At 41.3% G+C, this 20,038-nt stretch overlaps 1 protein-coding gene across 1 annotated transcript in view; it reads right to left on the bottom strand.

Moving 5' to 3' along the window:
- The window catches only part of LOC137368805 (coiled-coil domain-containing protein 186-like), a 320,706-nt gene that overhangs the window by 95,266 nt on the left and 205,402 nt on the right, over positions 1 to 20,038 (bottom strand). The window contains exon 13 of the mRNA XM_068029009.1: positions 15,400 to 15,504. Coding sequence (XP_067885110.1) covers positions 15,400 to 15,504 — 105 coding nt within the window. The remainder of the gene's footprint in view (positions 1 to 15,399; positions 15,505 to 20,038) is intronic.

Here is a 20,038-nt window from a genome sequence, read left to right as displayed (position 1 = left end):
TTGATCCAAGCAGACAAGGGAAATCCCTTGAGGAGATGGCTACTGACCCCTCCACGGGAGCCCCAGACAGAGGCAGAGATACGAAACAACCAATGCCACCTGCTCCGCAAGCCAAGCATTCAGCAGGCGATCAGATTTCTAAGGATGCGAATCTGGAGCCTGGATTGGTCATATGGCAAACTCCCATACTCTCAAGCAAGGGTCTTGGTCATTGTGGTGGTCTGCTGCGCTCTCCATAACATGGCCCTCCAGAGAGGTATAGACCGTGAAGCCCTGGAAGGATACCACTCATCGGGGGAGGGGTAGGAGGTAAAAGAGGAGGAGGAAGAAGGAGCAGAGGGATAATGATGAACAGAGAGCTGCCCCTGCTGCACGATGAGGTGGCCTTCTCCTGCCACCCTCGGGAAAAAGGTCCTCCCTCCTCATCCTCATGGCCTCCAGCATTAAATCCATGTCGGCATCAATGAAGCAAGGGTCTGCCCTGCCCCAACGCCAGGTCTCCAGCTCCCCTGTGACATCTCACTTTCCTCTGGTGCTGTGGAAGGCAGATCACTCCCTCAGGCCAACCAGAGGTCTCAGCGATGGCTGCCTGGCTGCCGTAGAAGTCTATATGAGCCCCATATTTGATCTGACCCACTGACATTTTCAATCCCACTAGCTCTAAGAGGACAGGAAACCCATCTCCATACCAATTAAGGCTTACCCATTTGAAAATTGCAATCTGAATCAGCTTCCCAGAGGTGGCAGGTTTCCCACCAAAAGCCAGACCAGGTTCCTGTTTCCCACCTCCACTCTGAAAAATCCAGCCTACGGTCCCCACACCAAACTCCACTCCCTAGCTACTAACTCCATCCCTCTCCCTAGCAACAGTCTGTGATTTAGCCAGTCTGTTCACAACCTTGGTGTCACTTTTGACCCTGAGATGAGTTTCCAACCTGAGAGTCATATAGAGATACAGTACTGAAACAGGCCCTTTGGCCCACTGAGTCTGTGCTGACCAACAACCACCCATTTATACTAATCCTACATTAATCCCATATTCCCTACCACATTTCAACCATTCTCCTACCACCACTAGGGGCAATTTACAATGGCCAATTTACCTATCAACCTGCAAGTCTTTGGCCGTGGGAGGAAACCCGAGCACCCGACAGAAACCCATGCGGTCATAGGGAGAACTTGCAAACTCCACGCAGACGGTACCCAGAACTGAACCCGGGTCGCTGGAGCTGTGAGGTTGCAGTGCTAACTACTGCGCCACTCTTATATTTGCTTCATCATTAAAACTGTCTATTTCTACTCCAATGTCTTGATTTTAAAATTTTCATCCTTGTCTTCAAATCCTCCATGGCTTCACTGCTCCCTATCTCTGTAATCTCCTCTAGCCCCATAACCCTCCAAGATATCTGTGCTCCTCTAATGCGCCTTGTGTGCATCCCAATTTTAATTGCTCCACCATTGGTGGCTATGCCTTCAATTCCCTAGACCCCAAGCTCTGGAATATCCTCCCTATGCCTCTCCACCTTTCTACCTCACATTCCTTCTTGAAGATGCTCCTTAAAACCTATCGCTTTGACCAAGCTTTTGGTCATCTGATCTAATATCTTCTTAATGTGGCTCGATGCCTGTTTTGTTTTATAAAACTGCTGTGAAGTGCCTGGAGACATTTTATTATGTTAAAGGTGCTATATAAATACAAGTTGTTGTTGTGGTTACAGTCTGGGTGTTAGAAGCATCAGAGGCTTTGCTCAGAGGCTTTTTTCAATGCTGTTCTAAAACCTGCCACAAACAATGCACAACAATGGGCCAGGTTGCCTCTTCTATCAATTTTGCCTCACTCCCTTTAAGGCAAAACTTTGAACCTGGTTCAACTCTTTGCCACAGTGGCATAACTGAAATTTAAACAAAACTCAGCGTGGGTGGGTGTTTTCACACTCGGGTCCAAGAATCGGAATTACAATTTTATAGCTTGATCCCCAACCCTTACTGGCAGCAGGTAATCGAAGATCTGCCCTCGTAAGTAGAAGATTGCTGGTGAAAGTTTTTTCAGTTATATGGTGCAGCAGGTTGGAATTGTGATGCACTACACCTCACCCCAACTGATATTTTTTCTTGATGAGATAATTCAATTGATTTCAATCATAAGCAGGTTGAAATCTGGCCTATTAGTATAAAATGTATATCTTTGTAGAGCAGAAGCCCACCAATTCAACAAATACCAGCAGTATACAAAATACAGACATGCAGGTATCAAGAGTTGGATCCTTTCAATACCATGGTTTAAGAGATTGCTGCAGTTGCGCTTTTACCATTAAATGCTGATTGCTTCTTGACAGATATAAGTAATGGAAGCAATGGAAAAATCCAGAAAAACATTAATCTTTTTTCTACTGGTCTTGAACAAGTAACATGAAGAAAAACACATTCAATCTCTTATTTCTATACAGAATAATGGAAGCTCAGGGATAAATTACAGGTATGCACATGATCCTGATGGTTTGGGCTTGTGTGCCAATCACAAACATTTACATCCCTCACCTTTTATTAATAGTCTATGTAAGTTTTCTTTATTGTTTCCTTTTCTCATTAGAAATATCCAGTATTGATTGAGGGTAACGTGCTGGTTGGGTGATCAAGCAATATGTACTAGTAGTGCTAGTGCTAGAGGGGTAACATTACATCAAATGTGTGATGCATGCAATTATCTGCATGTTCTGACAGCAGTATTTCAAAATTATATGGGTACAACTTTTTGAAAAGTATGTGGTGCTAATGGCTACATTTCTACATTATTATATAAAGCTATCTAGCTAGGATTATGCTGCAAAATCTTCAGTTTAACTGCAAAATCTACAGAAAATTGGCCCGCTCTTCCATGGAGTAAAGTACACACCTGTCACACGTAAATGGAAATTGCAGTCAAAAGGATAAAGACATAATAACAGCTGCAATGTATTATGCATGCTGAAGAGCTACAAAAAATTCCTCAAACAAAATTTCCAGATTCATCGGGAAGCATTACCTCTGCTGAAACAGGCAACTGAAAGGTCACAGAGAAAAATTCCCGTTTGCTTTTGTCAAGGGTTTTTGACTTGTTCAGATACAGGGTCTCTCTGGGGAAAGAAAGACTAAAACTTCCTGTCACTCTGAAGACAGTCGTTTATACAGCTGTCTTTGAAAATGTTTCAGAAAAAGCATAAGGGACCTTATGAACTCCCTCAAACATGCTGCTGATATCAATTTGTTCTTGTGTAAACATGCACAGAATGGTGTTGTGGATTTGTTCTGTCAGCCTTACACTGTGCTATAAATTGCTGTACAACACTTTCTGCTGAACTTGAATTAGCTCTCTAAAGGCTTTGGGCCAATTTATTGTTTATTCTCCATGTACATTTATAAATGTCCAATGGGAAAAGGTGCATGTGGTTTCTTTTTAAATGAAAAACCAAGGAGAATGTCCAAGGCCAATAGCAAAGTTGAAAAAAGTGGACAAAGTGAATCAGCAAGTAGTGAATAAGTGATGCCAATCTTTAAAAGCTTGCAGATTACAGGAGGGACTTGAGGAGTTGCACAGTTTTGAGATTCTGGAAAAGAACCAGTTAAAGTAGCAGTCTATGAGATAAGCCGAGAAGCCTAGAAAGATAATTTTACAAGTTCGCACTGCCAGTGGATGCCTCACCTACCAGCAGTGCACATCAAAAAAGATGCAGAAGAACTATGATTTTCTGATATGTGCTACTAGCAAGCAGGGCTCTCAACTAGTAGTGTGGATGTGTAAATTTACCCTTTGGGTTTTAACATGTAGGAAGGAGAAATGATGTTTAGGAAGGTACAGGAAACAAAGGAGAAAGTTTCAAATGACCGGGGCCATAATAGGATTGATAAAATAGAAAAAGAAAAGAAAGCTTGGGAGAGAAATAGCAAGAGAGAAGCTGGAAACTAGAGTTGAAGGAGTCTGTCACTCGACTGAATGGTTCCTGAAAAGTATGTATTCGGATTGCAAAAACAATTAAATTGCTATTTGGTGCTGTATGTGACATGCTATCCTCAGTCTTTATTACGATAGGCAACACATCCATGTACCAGTTCATTTTAACCTATGCTGCAGTGATTATTCCTTTAACTTTAGATAATACTCAGCAGTATCTACAGGGGTGGATCCCAATGATACTAAAGTGGGGCTTTTTCACTGGAAAGAAAGGAGAATTAGGGATCTAATAGAAGTTTTCAAAATTATGAAAAGGTTAAGAAGGTAAATAGTAAAAGATTACTTGAACTGATTGGTGAGTCAGTATTGAGGATCATAGACTCGGGATCATTACTAGAAGAACAAAGGAAGAAGAAAAGAAAAAAAGATTTACATTTATGCAGCACTTTTCAAGACCACCGGATGTCTCAAAGTGCTTTACAGCCGATGAAGTACTTTTGAAGTGTAGTCACTGTTGTAATGCACAAAACACGAGAGCCAATTTGCATACAGCAAACTCCCACACACAACAATGTGTTAATGACCATATAAGCATGTATCCCAGGCTGTTATGTGAGGCAAGGGAGGAGATTGCAGGTGCTCTGACACAAATTTTCAAATCCTCTCTGGCCACAGGAGAGGTGCCAGAGGACTGGAGGACAGCGAATGTGGTACCATTATTCAAGAAGGATAGCAGCAATAAATCAGGTAATTATAGGCCGGTGAGTCTAACCATTGGAAAAAATTCTGAGGAACAGGATTAATCTCCACTTGGAGAGGCAGGGATTAATCAAGGATAGTCAGCATGGCTTTGTCAGAGGGAGATCATTCTAACAAACTTGATTCAATTTTTCGAGTAGGTGACTAGATGTGTAGATGAGGGTAAAGCAGTTGATGTAGTCTACATGGACTTCAGTAAGGCTTTTGATAAGGTCCCGCATGGGAGATTGGTTAAGAAGGTAAGAGGCCATGGGATCCATGGCAATTTGGCAAATTGGATCCAAAATTGGCTTAGTGGCAGGTGGCAGAAGGTGATGGTCGAGGGTTGTTTTTGCGATTGGAAGCCTGTAACCAGTGGTGTACCACAGGGATCGGTGCTGGGACCCTTGCTATTTGTAATGTACATTAATGATTTAGACGTGAATATAGGAGGTATGATCAGTAAGTTCGCAGATGACACGAAAATTGGTGGTGTCATAAATAGTGAGGAGGAAAGCCTTAGATTACAGGACGATATAGATGGGCAGAGCAGTGGCAAATGGAATTTAATCATGAGAAGTGTGAGGTGATGCATTTAGGGAGGACTAACAAGGCAAGGGAATATACAATGGGTCATAGGACCCGAGGAAGTACAGAGGGTCAGAGGAACTTTGGTGTACTTGTCCATAGATCACTGAAGGCAGCAGCACAGGTAGATAAGGTTGTTAGGAAGGCATATGGGATACTTGCCTTTATTAGCCGAGGCATAGAATATAAGAGCAGGGAGGTTATGATGGAGCTGTATAAAATGCTAGTTAGGCTATAGCTGGAGTACTGTGTACAGTTCTGGTCACCACACTATAAGAAGGATGTGATTGCACTGGAGAGGGTGCAGAGGACATTCACCAGGATGTTGCCTGGGCTGGAGCATTTCAGCTATGAAGAGAGACTGGATAGGCTAGGGTTGTTTTCCTTAGAGCAGAGAAGGCTGAGGGGGGACATGATTGAGGTATACAAAATTATGAGGGGCATAGATAGGGTAGATAGGAAGGCACTTTTTCCCGTATCAGAGATGTTAATAACCAGGGGGCATAGATTTAAGGTAAGGGACAGGACGTTTAGAGGGGATTTGAGGAAAAAATGTTTCACCCAGTGAGTGGTTGGAATCTGGAATACACTGCCTGAAGGGGTGGAACCCTCACAACATTTAAGAAGTATCTGGATGAGCACTTGAAATGCCATAGCATACAAGGCTATTGGGCCAAGTGCTGGAAAAGGAGATTAGAATAGATAGGTGCTTGATGGCCGTCACAGACACAATGGGCCTGTTTCTGTACTGTATAACTCTATGACTCTAATCGGTATTGTGATGTTGATTGAAAGATAAATATTGGCCAGAACACCAGGGATAACTCCCTGCTCTCCTTTGAAATAGGGCCATGGGATTTTGTACATCCACCCAAGCAGGCAGATGGGGCCTCAGTTTAACATCTCATCTGAAAGAAAGCACTCACTCAGTGCTGCATTGAAGTGTCAGTGTTGGTTTTTGTGCTCAAGCCCTGGAGTGGGATTGGAACCCAGAACTGTGTGACTCAGAGCTGAAAGTGCTACCAACTGAGCCATGGCTGAAGTAAAACAAAAGTCTTTCACATTGGTCACCAGATCCATTTATCTTCATCTGCTTTTTCAATGATCTTCTCTCCAACGTAAGGTCAGAAGTGGGAATGTTGATGATTGCACAGTCTCCAGCTCAATTAGCAATACCTCAGATAATGAAGCAGTCCATGCACATGTGCAGCGAGACCCAGGCAAAATCCAGGTTTGCACTGACAAGTGACAAGTAACATTTGAGCCACACAAGTGCCAGGCAATGACCATCTCCAATGAGAGAGCCTGAACACCTCCCCATGACATTCAATGACATTACCATTGTCGAATCCCCACCATCAATAATCTGGAGGTCACCATTGACCAAAACTAGACAACCCACAGACATGTCATGGATATTCAAGCTGGTAAATAGCTGGGTGTTCTACAGAGTGGTTCACCTCCTGACTCCCCAAAGCCTCTTTCCCACCTACAAGGCCCAAGTCAGGAGTCTGATGGAATACTCGTCACTTGCCTGGATTGGTACAGCTGTCGCAGCACTCATGAAGCTTGACACCATTCATCAGTGTTTACTATCTATAGGATGCACTGCAGCAAGTCACCAAAGCTTCTTTGACTGCACCTCCAAAATCTGCGACCTCCACCACCCAGAAGGACAAGGGCAGCATATTCACTGGAATACCATCACCTCCAAGTCACACAGCATAACAACTTGGACATATAATCACCATTTCTTCATTGTTGTTGGTCAAAATCTTGAAGATCCCGATATGGACTGCAGTTGAAGATGATAGTCCAGCATCACCTTCTCTAGGACATCTAGGGATGAGCAACAAATCCTGGCTTTCCCAAGAATGAATAAAAAAAGCATAAAATGCATTGCCACAAGTAGCAATTAATGGAGAGGCTTTAGGGCCGATTCTACAGTGGTGCGCCTGGGGTGAAACCCCACATCAGCAGTGAGCACATCTCAGAAAATCAGTAGCTGGCTTCAGCACACTTAGCGTGAGACTTTCAATAGAGTGGGTGCTGGCCAAATCAACTCCTAGAGAAGCATGCAAACTCATGAAAAGTGGTTCTGTTCTGAATTCTCCTTGTTTGGTATCGTAGGTCTTGATTTATCGAACACTTTTTAAAACAGCTGCTGGGAGAACTCAGCAACTTGCAAGTTAGCAAATGTAGCACTGCTTTTCAAGAAAGGAGGGAGAGAGAAAACACTGATCTGCAGGCCAGTTAGCTTGGCAACAGTTGTCAAGAAAATGCTGGAATTTATCATGAAGGAAGTCTTAAAAATGCACTTAGAAAATCATAGTATGATTAGACAGAGTCCACATGGTTTTACGAAAGGGAAATCGTATTTGACCAATTTATTTAGCGTTTTTTTGAGGACTAGTAGGGTAGATAAAGGGGAGCTAGTAGATGTAGTATACTTGGATTTCCAAAAGGCATTTGATAAGGTGCCACACAAAAGGTTAATAGATGAGATAAGGGCTCATGGAATGGGGGGTCATATATTAGCATGGATAGAAGATTTGTTAATGGATAGGAAGCAGAGAGTAGGGATAAATGAGGCATTTTCAAGTTGGCAGAGTGTAATTAGTGGAGTGCCGCAAGGATCGGTGCTGGGGCCTCAGCTATTTATAATCTGCATTAATGACTTAGGCGAGGAGTACAAGAGTAATTTATCTAAGTTTGCTGATGATACAAAGTTAGATGGGAACATAAGCAATGAGGAGGATACAAAGAGACTGCAAAGAGATATAGACAGGTTAAGTGGGTGGGCAACAAGGTGTCAGATGGAGTTTAATATGGGGAAGTGTGAGGTAGTAAATGGTAGTGAGGAGTGGTAGTAGAACAGAAAAGCAGAATATGTTTAAAATGTGTGAAGTTTTTAAAGTTTGATGTTTGGAGAGACTTGTGTGTACTTGTACAAAGAGCACAAAAAGTTGGCATGCAGGTACAACAGCAAGCAATTAGGAAGGCAAATGGCATGTTGGCCTTTATTGCAAGGAGGTTGAAGTACAAGAATATGAAAGACTTGCTACAATTGTGTAGGACTTTGGTGAGACCACACCTGGAATACTATGTGCAGTTTTGGTCTCCATACCTAAGTAAGGATATACTTGCATTGGAGGCAGTACAGCGAAGGTTCACTAGATTGGTTCCTGGGATGAGAGGGTTGTTCTATGATGAGAGGCTGAGTAAATTGGGCCTATATTATCTGCAGTTTAGAAGAATGAGAGGTGATTTCATTGAAACATACAAGATTCGAAGGGGCTTGACAGGGTAGACACAGAGATTGTTTCCTCTGGCTGGGGAATCTAGAACATGGGGGCACAGATTCAGTATAAGTGGTTGATCATTTAGGACTGAGATGAGGAGAAATTTCTTCACTCAGAGGGTTGTAAATCCTTCAAATGAATTCTCTGCCCCAGAGGATTGTGGATGCTCCATCGTTTATTATACTTAACATGAGAACATAAGAACTAGGAGCAGGAGTAGGCAATTCAGCCCCTCAAGCTTGCTCCGCCATTCAATATGATCATGGCTGATCTCATCTTGGCCTCAACTCCACTTTCCTTCCCATTCTCCATAACCCTTCAACCCATTTCTAATTAACAATCTGTCTATCTCCTCCTTAAATTTACTCAATGTCCCGGCATCCATCGCACTCTGGGGTAGTGAATTCCACAGATTCACGACCCTTTGAGAGAAGTAATTTCTCCTCATCTCTGTTTTAAATCTGCTACCTCTTATCTTAAAACTATGACCTCTCGTTCTAGATTGCCCCACAAGAGGAAACATCCTCTCTCTGTCTACTTTGTCAATCCCCTTAATCATCTTATGTACCTCAAATAGATCTCCTCTCATTCTTCTAAACTCCAGAGAGTAAAGGCCTAAACTGCTCAATCTCTCTTCATAGGACAAGCTCCCCATCTCTGGAATCAATCTAGTGAATCTCCTCTGAACTGCCTCCAATGCAACTACATCCCTCCTCAAGTAAGGGGACCAAAACTGTAAGCAATACTCCAGGTGCGGTCTCACCAATGCCTTGTACAGTTACAGCAGCACTTCCCTACTTTTATACTCTATTCCTTTAGCAATAAATGCCAAAATTCCATTTGCCTTCCTTATCACCTGCTGTAGCTGCAAACTAGTTTTCTGCGATTCATGCACGAGGACACCCAGATCCCTCTGCACCGAAGCACTCTGAAGTTTTTGTCCATCTAGATAATAATTTGCCTTTCTATTCTTCCGACCAAAATGGATAACCTCACACTTATCCACGTTAAAATCCATCTGCCAAATTTTGGCCCATTTACCTAATCTATACATATCAATTTGTAGATTTCTTATTTCTTTACTGCAACTTACTGTCCCACCTATTTTAGTATCATCTGCAAATTTGGTTATAGTACCTTCTATCCCTGTATCCAAGTCATTTATATAGATTGTAAATAGTTGGGGCCCGAGGACTGAACCCTGTGGCACCCCACTAGTTACATCTTGCCAACCAGAAAAGGACCCATTTATCCCGACTCTCTGTTTTCTGTTGGTTTCCTCTATCCAAGCTAATAAATTGCCCCTAACCCCATGTGATCTTACCTTGTGTATTAACCTTTTGTGTGGCACCTTATCAAATGCCTTCTGGAAGTCCAGATATACTACATCTACAGGATCCCCATTATCCACTTTGCTTGTTACAGCTTCGAAGAACTCTAGCAAATTAGTCAAACATGATTTACCCTTCATAAAACCATGCTGACTCTGATGGACTATGTTTTGACTTTCTAAATGTTCTGTTATTACTTCCTTAATAATGGATTCTAACAATTTCCCAATGACAGACGTTAAACTAATTGGTCTATAGTTTCCTACTTTCTGCCTCCCTCCCTTTTTGTGTAAGGGCGTTACATTAGCGTTTTTCCAATCCACTGGAACCTTTCCCATATCCAAAGCATTTTGGAATATTATAACCAATGGATCCACTATCTTCGCTGACACTTCCTTTAAGACCCTAGGATGTAGGCCATCAGGGCCTGGGGACTTGTCTCCCTTCAACCCCAATAGTTTGCTCAGTACTTTTTCCCCAGTTATGATGATTGTTCTAAGTTTCTTCCTTTCTATAACCTCTGCATTACCTATTACTATTGGGATGGTACTAGTGTCCTCCACCGTGAAAACTGAAGCAAAATACTGATTTAATGTCTCTGCCATTTCTGTGTTCCCTTCTATTAACTCCCCAGTCTCATCCTCCAATGGACCAACTTTCGCTACTCTCTTCCCTTTTATATACTTATAGAAGCTTTTGCTATTTGTTTTTAGATTTTGCGCTAGTTTTCTTTCATAATTTACCTTTGCTCTTTTTATTACTTTTTTAGTAGCCTTTTGTTGATCTTTAAAAGTTTCCCAATCTTCCAGCCTGCCACTGGCCTTTGCAATAAGGTATGCCTTAGTTTTTGTCTTCATGTTATCCTTAACTTCCTTGCCAAACCACGGATGTTTTTTCCCCTTCCTAGAATCTTTCTTCCTGTCTGGAATATATTTTAGTTGGGATAAATTGAATATCTCCATAAACATCTGCCACTGCTCATCAACTGTCCTACCTTGTAGTCTTCCTGCCCAGTCCACTAGGGCCAAATCTGTCCTCATGCCTATATAATTACCTTTGTTTAACTCCAGAACACTCGTGTGGGACTCCAGCTTCTCGCCCTCAAACTGAATTTGAAATTCTAGCATGCTATGATCACTTTTCCCTAGAGGATCCTTAACAATGAGATCATTTATTAATCCCACCTCATTACACAACACCAAATCTTGAATAGCCTGCTCCCTGGTTGGTTCCACACATATTGCTCCAAAAAACAATCTCTAATACATTCAATGAACTCTCCCTCAAGGCTACCCTTGCCAATTTGACTAATCCAGTCTATATGCATATTAAAATCACCCATGATTATTGCCGTACCTTTCTTACAAGCCCCCAGTATTTCCTGGTTTATACTGTGCACCGCTGCGGAACTACTGTTTGGGGACCTATAGATTACTCCCATCAGTGACTCTTTCCCTTGCTATTTCTTATTTCTACCCAGACTGATTCTACGCCTTGATCTCCAGTGCCTATATCGTTTCTCACTACAGCACTGATCTCTTCCGTCATTAACAAAGCTACACCACCTCCTTTTCTTTCCTGTCTATCCTTCCGAAATACTGAGTACCCTTGGATATTCAATTTCCAAACCTGGTTTCCCTGCTACCATGTCTCAGTAGTCGCCACTAAATCATACCCATTTGTCTCCATTTGCGCTGTTAACTCATTAATTTTATTCCGAATGCTTCGTGCATTCAGATACAAAGCCTTTAAGTTTGTTCTATTATTAAATTTCCCTACTCTTGTACGATTCCTTGGCTGAGATAGATAGATTTTTGGGATATGGGGACCGGGCAGAAAAGTAGATTTGAGACTGAAGATCAGCCATGATCGTATTGAACAGCAGAATAGGCTCAAGAGGCTGTATGGTCTACTCCTACTCCTACTTATGTCCTTATGTACTTCATCAGTTACAGCTAGTTTGCCATATTTGTAAGATCAGCATTCGGACTGCAGTTTTTGACTTGACAAACTCAATTTTGCATTATAGCCAGTGTATTTTCATCCTGCTGTGTCAGCACTCCTTCAGTGCACACCTCTCATAATAGCATTTTAATCTGTCACCATTTCCCCACTCCCCCTCTAGCTGTAAGTACACTCCTGACTTGTGCTTGTAGATGGTGGACAGGCTTTGGGGAGTCAGGAGGTGAGTTATTTACCGCAGGATTCCCAGCCTCTGACTGCTCTTGTAGCCACAGTACTTAAATGGCTGGTCCAGTTCAGTTTTTGGTCAATGGTAACCCTCAGGATGTTGATAGTGGGGGATTCAGCGATTGTAATGCCATTGAATGTCAAGGGGAGATAGTTGGATTCTCTCTTGCTGGAAATGGTCATTACCTGGCACTTGTGCGGTGCAAATGTAACTTGTCACTTATCAGCCCAAGCCTGGATGTTGTCCAGGTCTTGCTGTATATGGACAGACTCCTTCTGTATCTGAGGAGTTGCAAATAGTGCTGAACATTGTGTAATCATCAGCGAACATCCCCACTTCTGACATTATGATTGAAGGAAGGTCATTGATGAAGCAGCTGAAGATGGTTGGGCCTAGGATACTACCCTGAGGAACTCCTGCAGTGATGTCCTGGGACTGAGATGATTGACCTCCAACAACCACAACCATCTTTCTTTGTGTTAGGTATGACTCCAACCAGCGGAGAGTTTTCCCCCTGATTCCCATTGACTTCAATTTGCCTAGGGCTCCTTGATGGCATATTTGGTCAAAGGCTGCCTTGATGTCAAGGGCAGTCACTCTCCCCTCATCTCTTGAGTTCATCTCTTTTGTCCATGTTTGGACGAAGGCTGTAATGAGGTCTGGAGCTGAGTGGCCCTGGCGGAACCCAAACTGAGTGTCAGTGAGCAGGTTATTGCTGAGTAAGTGTCGCATGATAGTAGTGTCGACAACATCTTCCATCTTTGCTGATGATTGAGAGTGTACTGATGGGGCAGTAATTGGATTTGTCCTGCTTTTTGTGTACAGGACATACCTGGACAATTTTCCACATTGTCGGGTAGATGCCAGTGTTGTAGCTGCACTGGAACATCTTGGCTACGGGAGCGGCCAGAACTGGAGCACAAGTCTTCAGTGTTATTGCCGGAATGATGTCAGGGCCTTTGCAATATTTTTTGATTTGATTCTCCAGTATAATTAAGTTCAACTTAAACAGGAAATTCATAACTGCAGTATACTGACTTTTAGAAAGGGTAAAGTCCTCTTAATGCTCTTTGGCCAGCCAATATATGCCAACTGTGACAAAATCAAGTAAGGTTTGGCTTGGTGCATTTCCTTTTAAATCCAATCAAAACATAAATGGTCCCAAAAATTCTGGGAGGCTACAGAGGGGTTGGGAGTGGGGGAGTGGTGGTGGCAGATCTGGAAAAGCATGGAGCTTCCATTTGTCCACTGTGGAGCACCTTGATGCTATTAGAAGTTCTGCAGTCAGACTGCTTTGAATACTTATGCTATCTGGGGCTCCCACCTGATGGTGGTTGGGGGGAGAATTTATCTGTAACAGTGTCAGCAGGCTTGCAGGACTCTGGTACTGTGCATTAAAATGAAAAGCACAACCTGATTCCTTGTTTCAGCAATCAGTTTGTAGGTATCCTCCTCTTGTATACAACAAGGCATAGCAGTTCCCGAACAATGCTTAATCATGAAGCTCTAGTGATTTTGAGAAATACTAAATTAAAAGGAAGCTAAACTTTTTCTTTGAAGAACCAGCCTTTCCCTGCACCATGCTAGCAATGGTAGATGCTAGGGTCTGACAGGCATTTGGTGTTTCCAAGTAAGGAAATATATTTTAAAAGGGGTGGAGACCTGTAAATCCTGAGCGGAAAATGGGCCGCCTACCCCAGGCCAATCAAGGCCCTTAAGTTGCCAATTAACGGACACTTAAGGGCCTTTGCCCGCCTCCATGGGGATTTTATCCCTGGCAAGCGGGTGTCCTGGAGCTGGGAAAGGCAGCCCGGTGAAAGCCGTCGGTCTCTCCGCACCCTGACGGGGGGGGGGGGGGTGAGAGGGAGGGGTGCCCTGACAACCGGGGACAGGGTGCCCGATTGAGGGCTGGCCTCACTTCCTCAACCGCTCCCAGGACCCGAGACGCCCCCCCCCACTTCCCCCCAAACGACCACCCTTGCCTCGCCGGGGCATGACCTATTACCCCCGGCGAGGCAATCCAAACTTACCTGCAGTCCTGGCTCCATGTCCTCAGCTGGGCTGCAGTCCCAGCAGTGGTCACCGCTCCCAGTGGCGCTGCTGGGACTAAGAGCTGCCGGCCTGATGATTGGCCTGCAGCTCAATGAGACAGGACTTCCTCCCTCAAGCGGGTGGAAGTCCCACCTCAGAACAATTAAAGCCTGGGGACCCATAAGGTACGGGACGGATCCCCAGGCTAGGCGGAACGGGTTCGCCACTGAATTTTATGTCAGTGGCCAGCTCCCGTCCACCCAACATAAAATCTAGCCCAAGGTCTCAGCTTCAATTACTAGCTTTAAAAGTATGTTCCACAGCATTATAACCCTCTGCGTGAAAAAAGTTCCTCTTCCTCTGAGTCCTAAATCAGTTGTATTTAATTTTATATCTATATTTATTATTATATTCCCTTATTCTAAAGCCTCTCTCACTGGAAATAGTCTGTTTCTATCTGCTCTGTCTCATTCCTTCATAATTTTAAACACCTCTATCAAACCACCATGTAATCTCCTTGGCTCTCATGAAGAGTCCCAATTCTTCAAGTCTTTTTTGTATTTCCTTATACCAGGCAGCATCCTAGTAAAGTATTAAACCTGTTTTACTTCCTCACCATCCTTCTTATTCTGTGAAGGCCAAATTGCACACAGTACTCTGCATAATGTTTTACAGAAACTCGTCATTACAGTTTGACTTTTATATTCTACTTAGTGTGAACCTGAATCTCCTCTTTTGGGCCAATCCACCATCTTATCAATATCACCTTGCAGCTTCCTTTGGTCCTCAGAATTATTTAATATTCTCCAATTTTAGTATCATCCTGTTTTATAAGTAATGCAATTTTAGGTTCCTTCCGTAACTCTTGTATTTGCTTCAATTTCTAGTTTAACATTAGTCTTTGTATCTGTTGTGTATTTCCAGTAACTTCTATGCCATAGAGTGATGGGATCTTAGGCTTGTCTCCACAATTCTTCAAATTATGAGCTCATTCAGGACATGACTGAGCAAAAACCAGCTACTTGCCCATGTTCGGATAGAAAAATATGTAAAAATTTGTTAAGAACAACATTAACAGAGGACAGGGGCCAGGTTACTTGTCTAGATGTAAAATGGTGCACAGTATAGAATGGACCTGAGGAGGCAATTGGTATTTAACAAATACACATGAAGTATTCTTCACTTACTTTGTTTGTAATCCACTGTATTTTTAACTTTTTAATGAACTACCGTACTTACTATTAAACTGAAAGTGGACTGTGAAATATATTAAAGTTAGCAATAACATACCATGTTTCCTAAATTGTTGAGTAATTGACTGCCATTAAGGAGACTTGCTTGTGAGTTACTGTCACTTGATTTACACTTCTCCTCATCCATGGTACGTTCAGTGTCCTGAAATGTCATAGAAATAAACTTTGCTTCAGTTTTGTTTAATACATACTGAAGCAAATAAAATACTATTCCTTGAACAAATAACACAGATAATCTCAAATCCCAATTCAGTAAAATTAGTAATGGGAGTATAATTTTACTTGTAACATTACAATCTTTAACATACAATAAACTTGTGTCACGTTAACAAAGCCTTGTTGACATTTCAGAGCAATTTCCTTTCGAGCAATAGCAAGCTGTTTTGAGCACCTATTTAATTGTAAATGACCAACGTGTCCCATCAAAAAAAGCTGTATCAGTGGGCCTCAAAGCTGATACATCACTGATGCTGTCCTCAGGAGTAAGCAAGTGGGAAAAACAATCAATATGAGAACAACATGAAACACATCTACTTACCTACTGAGACATATCCTTTAGGTCAACATATTCCACAAGGGAAGGGGTGTTACAAAAAAAAACAACTTCCTAATGGTAGCTTTCATCGAGACAATTTTGTAAAATTCTGGCTTTCGAAGTACAGCTGTGCAGCAGTAGGAATAAGTCAAAGTGCAACTTCCAAAGAATGTAGACTTGAATCAATCTTACCAAAGTAATTGGTAATCTTGTAAAACTGATACAATAACATAATTTGGATCAAATACGCAGCACTTCTTGTCAGCATTACTTACACTTAACATGACTGAAAAGCCAGCTTTGAAAGCGAAAGTTTAATTGTTTCCATAGCAACAAATCGTACATACAACTTGGCGGACAATCTGATCCTTGTAAGTTGATGCTGGCTGTGCACAAAGATTAGTCTCTCCCTTCAGTGCCTGAAACAGCATACTGGTTTCCTGAGTTTATTTAATGTCCAAAATACTGACTGCTACTAAATTAGAATTAAGTAATATCTATATATTTTAATATCATACGCACTTGGTCATATTGAGTGGATATAACAAAGTGGTCACTGTTCTCCTGCTAGGTCTAGTAACAGGCAGTAGCTAACTCAAAAAAATAGATGGTAATATGATACAACACTAATCATAAAAACTCACAAGGAAACCTCTAAGTGTATAATTAATGATAAAGAAAAAATATCCCAGCAGTGTTTCACATTGGGTTTTTATAGCTTCAATCACATTGAGTGTTAAAGTAGCATTGAACAATAGAAAAAAACTAATTATTCTGAGGCAGAAGTCTTTTAAGAAATTTTTTTCTGACATCACTTTTTTACTTTATGTCTGTTGAGTAATGCATGATATTAATACATGATTAAACTTAATTGAAACATTAGTGGTGACTGGACTTGCAGCATATATGTTCCAATCATACTGCAGCTTAAAATCAAAGAGCAAGAAATGTAAGCATATTGAAAAACATTAATCGTATGGAACAAAAAAAAAATCTGTCACTGTTACTTCTTACGAATAAAACGTTTGGCACAACATTTTTGTGTTACAGAGGATTGCAAATGACTTTGCAACAGGATAGCCCCAATATTAATCAGGATATCATCAGCTTTATTGCTTGATGGTCAGGAAATTTAACAGCTGGGTAACTCACAGCATGCAGTACAGTTTGATTGTAGTGTAGTTGCACTGTTGCTGAACCCAAGTATAGAATGATGCACTTGCATTTTCAAATTAGTATCCTCAAAAATATAACATTTTATCGGTTAATGCATAAATTTTTGCTTCAAGAGGTTAAAATAGTGGAATCAAACTATGGTGAAAATCATTTGGTCACAGTGTTTAGAAAAATAAATGGGTCTGTCTTATACTGTCAGTCTTCAGTCGATGTAAAGGATTAAGTTTGGTGAATTGCACCTTCTAGAATTAGAGCAAACTTGAAGAAAACTGCACCAACATCTGTCTTATTTCAAACCAAGTGTCAACTCTTTGTAAAGTCATTTGCCAGAGAAGTTAGGGTTTTGCTCGGGCATTTTAAACCTTCAAGCTAAACTGTCGCTTATAACCTTGACAACTACAAAGCCTGACACATGCATTTTCCCCTAGAGGCTTCCCTGCAGTATCTGAAAGCTGCTCACGATCGCTGAGCCATGATGCCACAGCACTAGCCTGACCTAACATAATGAGCAGCTATTTACAGCAAACAAGGTAGATGGAAGAACACAGACCTAAATGATGCTCTGGTGTAAGGAGGATTCCACTGAGGTGCAAATGAGCCAGTCAATCTCAAGGCCTCTGAGGCTTGCTGGGACTTGCAATTTCAATCCCTTCAGGAATATGCAGTCACGAGCCGCACACAGATCAATAAAATAAGTTGCAAGGCGAGAAAAGGATAGCAATTAAACAAAATGAGAAAAAGCTAGCAAGTTTGGTTAATAGCAGGAATGAATTATTTTTGGAGGACCATCTGCATTCCATTTTTAGCCTACACACCTTCTTAATACAGATATGCAAAATATATGAAAACATGGGTAACCTGACACTATTTCCAAATATGTAAAGGCTATGGCTTACCAGAGAGTTAGTCAATATCACCTTGTAATGTTACCCAATGAAATTTGCCTGTTTTAAGCCATATTGAAGTCAGGGTGTAGGTAGAATCATTTACCAAATCTCATTAAATTTGGCAACTTGTATCCTTCATTCACAATATGCGTAATTTTGTAAATATAGCTTAGTCTTGATAAATTTACACTAACATTGCTCCTGCAGGTGATTAAAAATCAAGCATCATATCTTAGCTTTCAGACTAGACAGGGTTTTGCAACATACAAACTTAAAATTCAGAGCAATGCATGCTAAGCTTATATACATATTTATCTGTGTGACCTCATCTCATAATTTCTCTGGAGAAGCTTGTCTAGCCAGCTCCATTAAAAAAAACTATTTATAAATAATTCTGATTAACTCAAACATCATGTCTTTTTCTGATTGGAATATTTTTTACTTAAGTAGTAAGTGTTGATGTCACTGAAAGAAAATACAGCACCAGAAAAACAGTAGAGATACCTTTCTCACTAACTGTATCTTCCTGGAAACCTTTGATCGAACTTAATCTAAGGGATTCTTATTTTATAAATTTCATGTGAGCTTTGTCTATTAAAGTTGCATTAGCACATACAACAGAAAATATGACTTTTAAAAAAAAACTATGCATTACATGTGCTTAATTACAGTACAATATAGAGCTTGCCAAACAATGCCTCAAAAATAAGAGGGATTAATCCACAAGTATTACATAGTATTTACAGCACAGGTACAGGCCATTCAGCCCAAAAGGGCCATGCTGGTGTTTATGCTCTAAATGAGCCTGTTCCCACTCTACTTCATCTAGCTCCATAAATATATCCTATTCTTTTCTCCCTCTTAAGTTTATCTAACTTTTCCTTAAATGCATCTCTGCTAATCACTTCAATTACTCCTTGTGGTAGCAAGTTCCACATTCTAACCAGCTCTCAGGGAAAAATAAATCTCCTGAATTCCCGACTGGATTTATTAGTGACTATCTTATATTTATGGCCCTGAGTCTGGTATTCCCTGCAAATTGTAACATCTTACAAACATATGAACATACGAATTAGGAGCAGGAGTAGGCCACTTGGCCCCTCAAGCCTGCTCCGCCATTCAATAAGATCATGGCTGATCTGATTGTAACCGTGACTCCACATTCCCGCCTACCCCCAATGACCTTTCACCCCCTTGCTTATCAAGAATCTATCTACCTCTGCCTTAAAAATATTCAAAGACTCTGCTTCCATTGCCTTTTGAGGAAGAGAATTCCAAAGACTCAAGACCCTCTAAGAGTAAAAATTTCTCCTCATCTCTGTATTGAATGGGCGACCTCTTATTTTTAAATAGTGACCTCTAGTTCTAGATTCTCCCACAAGGGGAAACATCCTTTCCGCATCCACCCTGTCAAGACCCCTCAGAATCTTATATGTTTCAATCAAATCACCTCTTATTCTCCTAAACTTCAGTGGATACAAGCCTAGCCTGTCCAACCTTTTCTCATAAGGCAACCTGCCCATTCCAGGTATTAGTCTAGTAAACATTCTCTGAACTGCTTCCAATGTATTTACATCCTTCCTTAAATAAGGTGACGAATCTTCTCTATCCTATCAAACCATAAGCTAAAAGATCTCTATTTGATCACCCCTCAGTCTTCTTTTTTCTCAAGAAAAAAACCCCAAGCTGTTCAATCTTTCATCAGTGACACTTACTATATAATATCTATTATTCTTGAATGGGTGCAGTTCAATTGATCTGGGAACCCAACATGATTGGGTAAGTCTGAATATAAAATTCATTAAAAGGTAACCTCTATATGTGATATCTAAGACGTATCTGGTATGCTATCAATAGTACATATGTATGACACTCAGGTATTTCCTTTGTACCATGCAATAATATTACAGCTCCAAGTAACTGTTAGCAAAGTCCTTGTCTAGTTTAATAACACTGTGGCAGTGAAGTATTTTTCCCTGTATCAGTGTCTACTCCAGAACTTAGCAAATTAATGCAAAAGCAAAATAATGCAGATGCTGGAAACCTGAACTAAAAACAGAAAATGCTGGAAATACTCA

The sequence above is a fragment of the Heterodontus francisci genome, chromosome 4, assembly GCF_036365525.1.
Source record: "Heterodontus francisci isolate sHetFra1 chromosome 4, sHetFra1.hap1, whole genome shotgun sequence".
Lineage (NCBI taxonomy): Eukaryota > Metazoa > Chordata > Chondrichthyes > Heterodontiformes > Heterodontidae > Heterodontus > Heterodontus francisci.
This window is presented reverse-complemented; position numbering and strand designations above follow the sequence as displayed.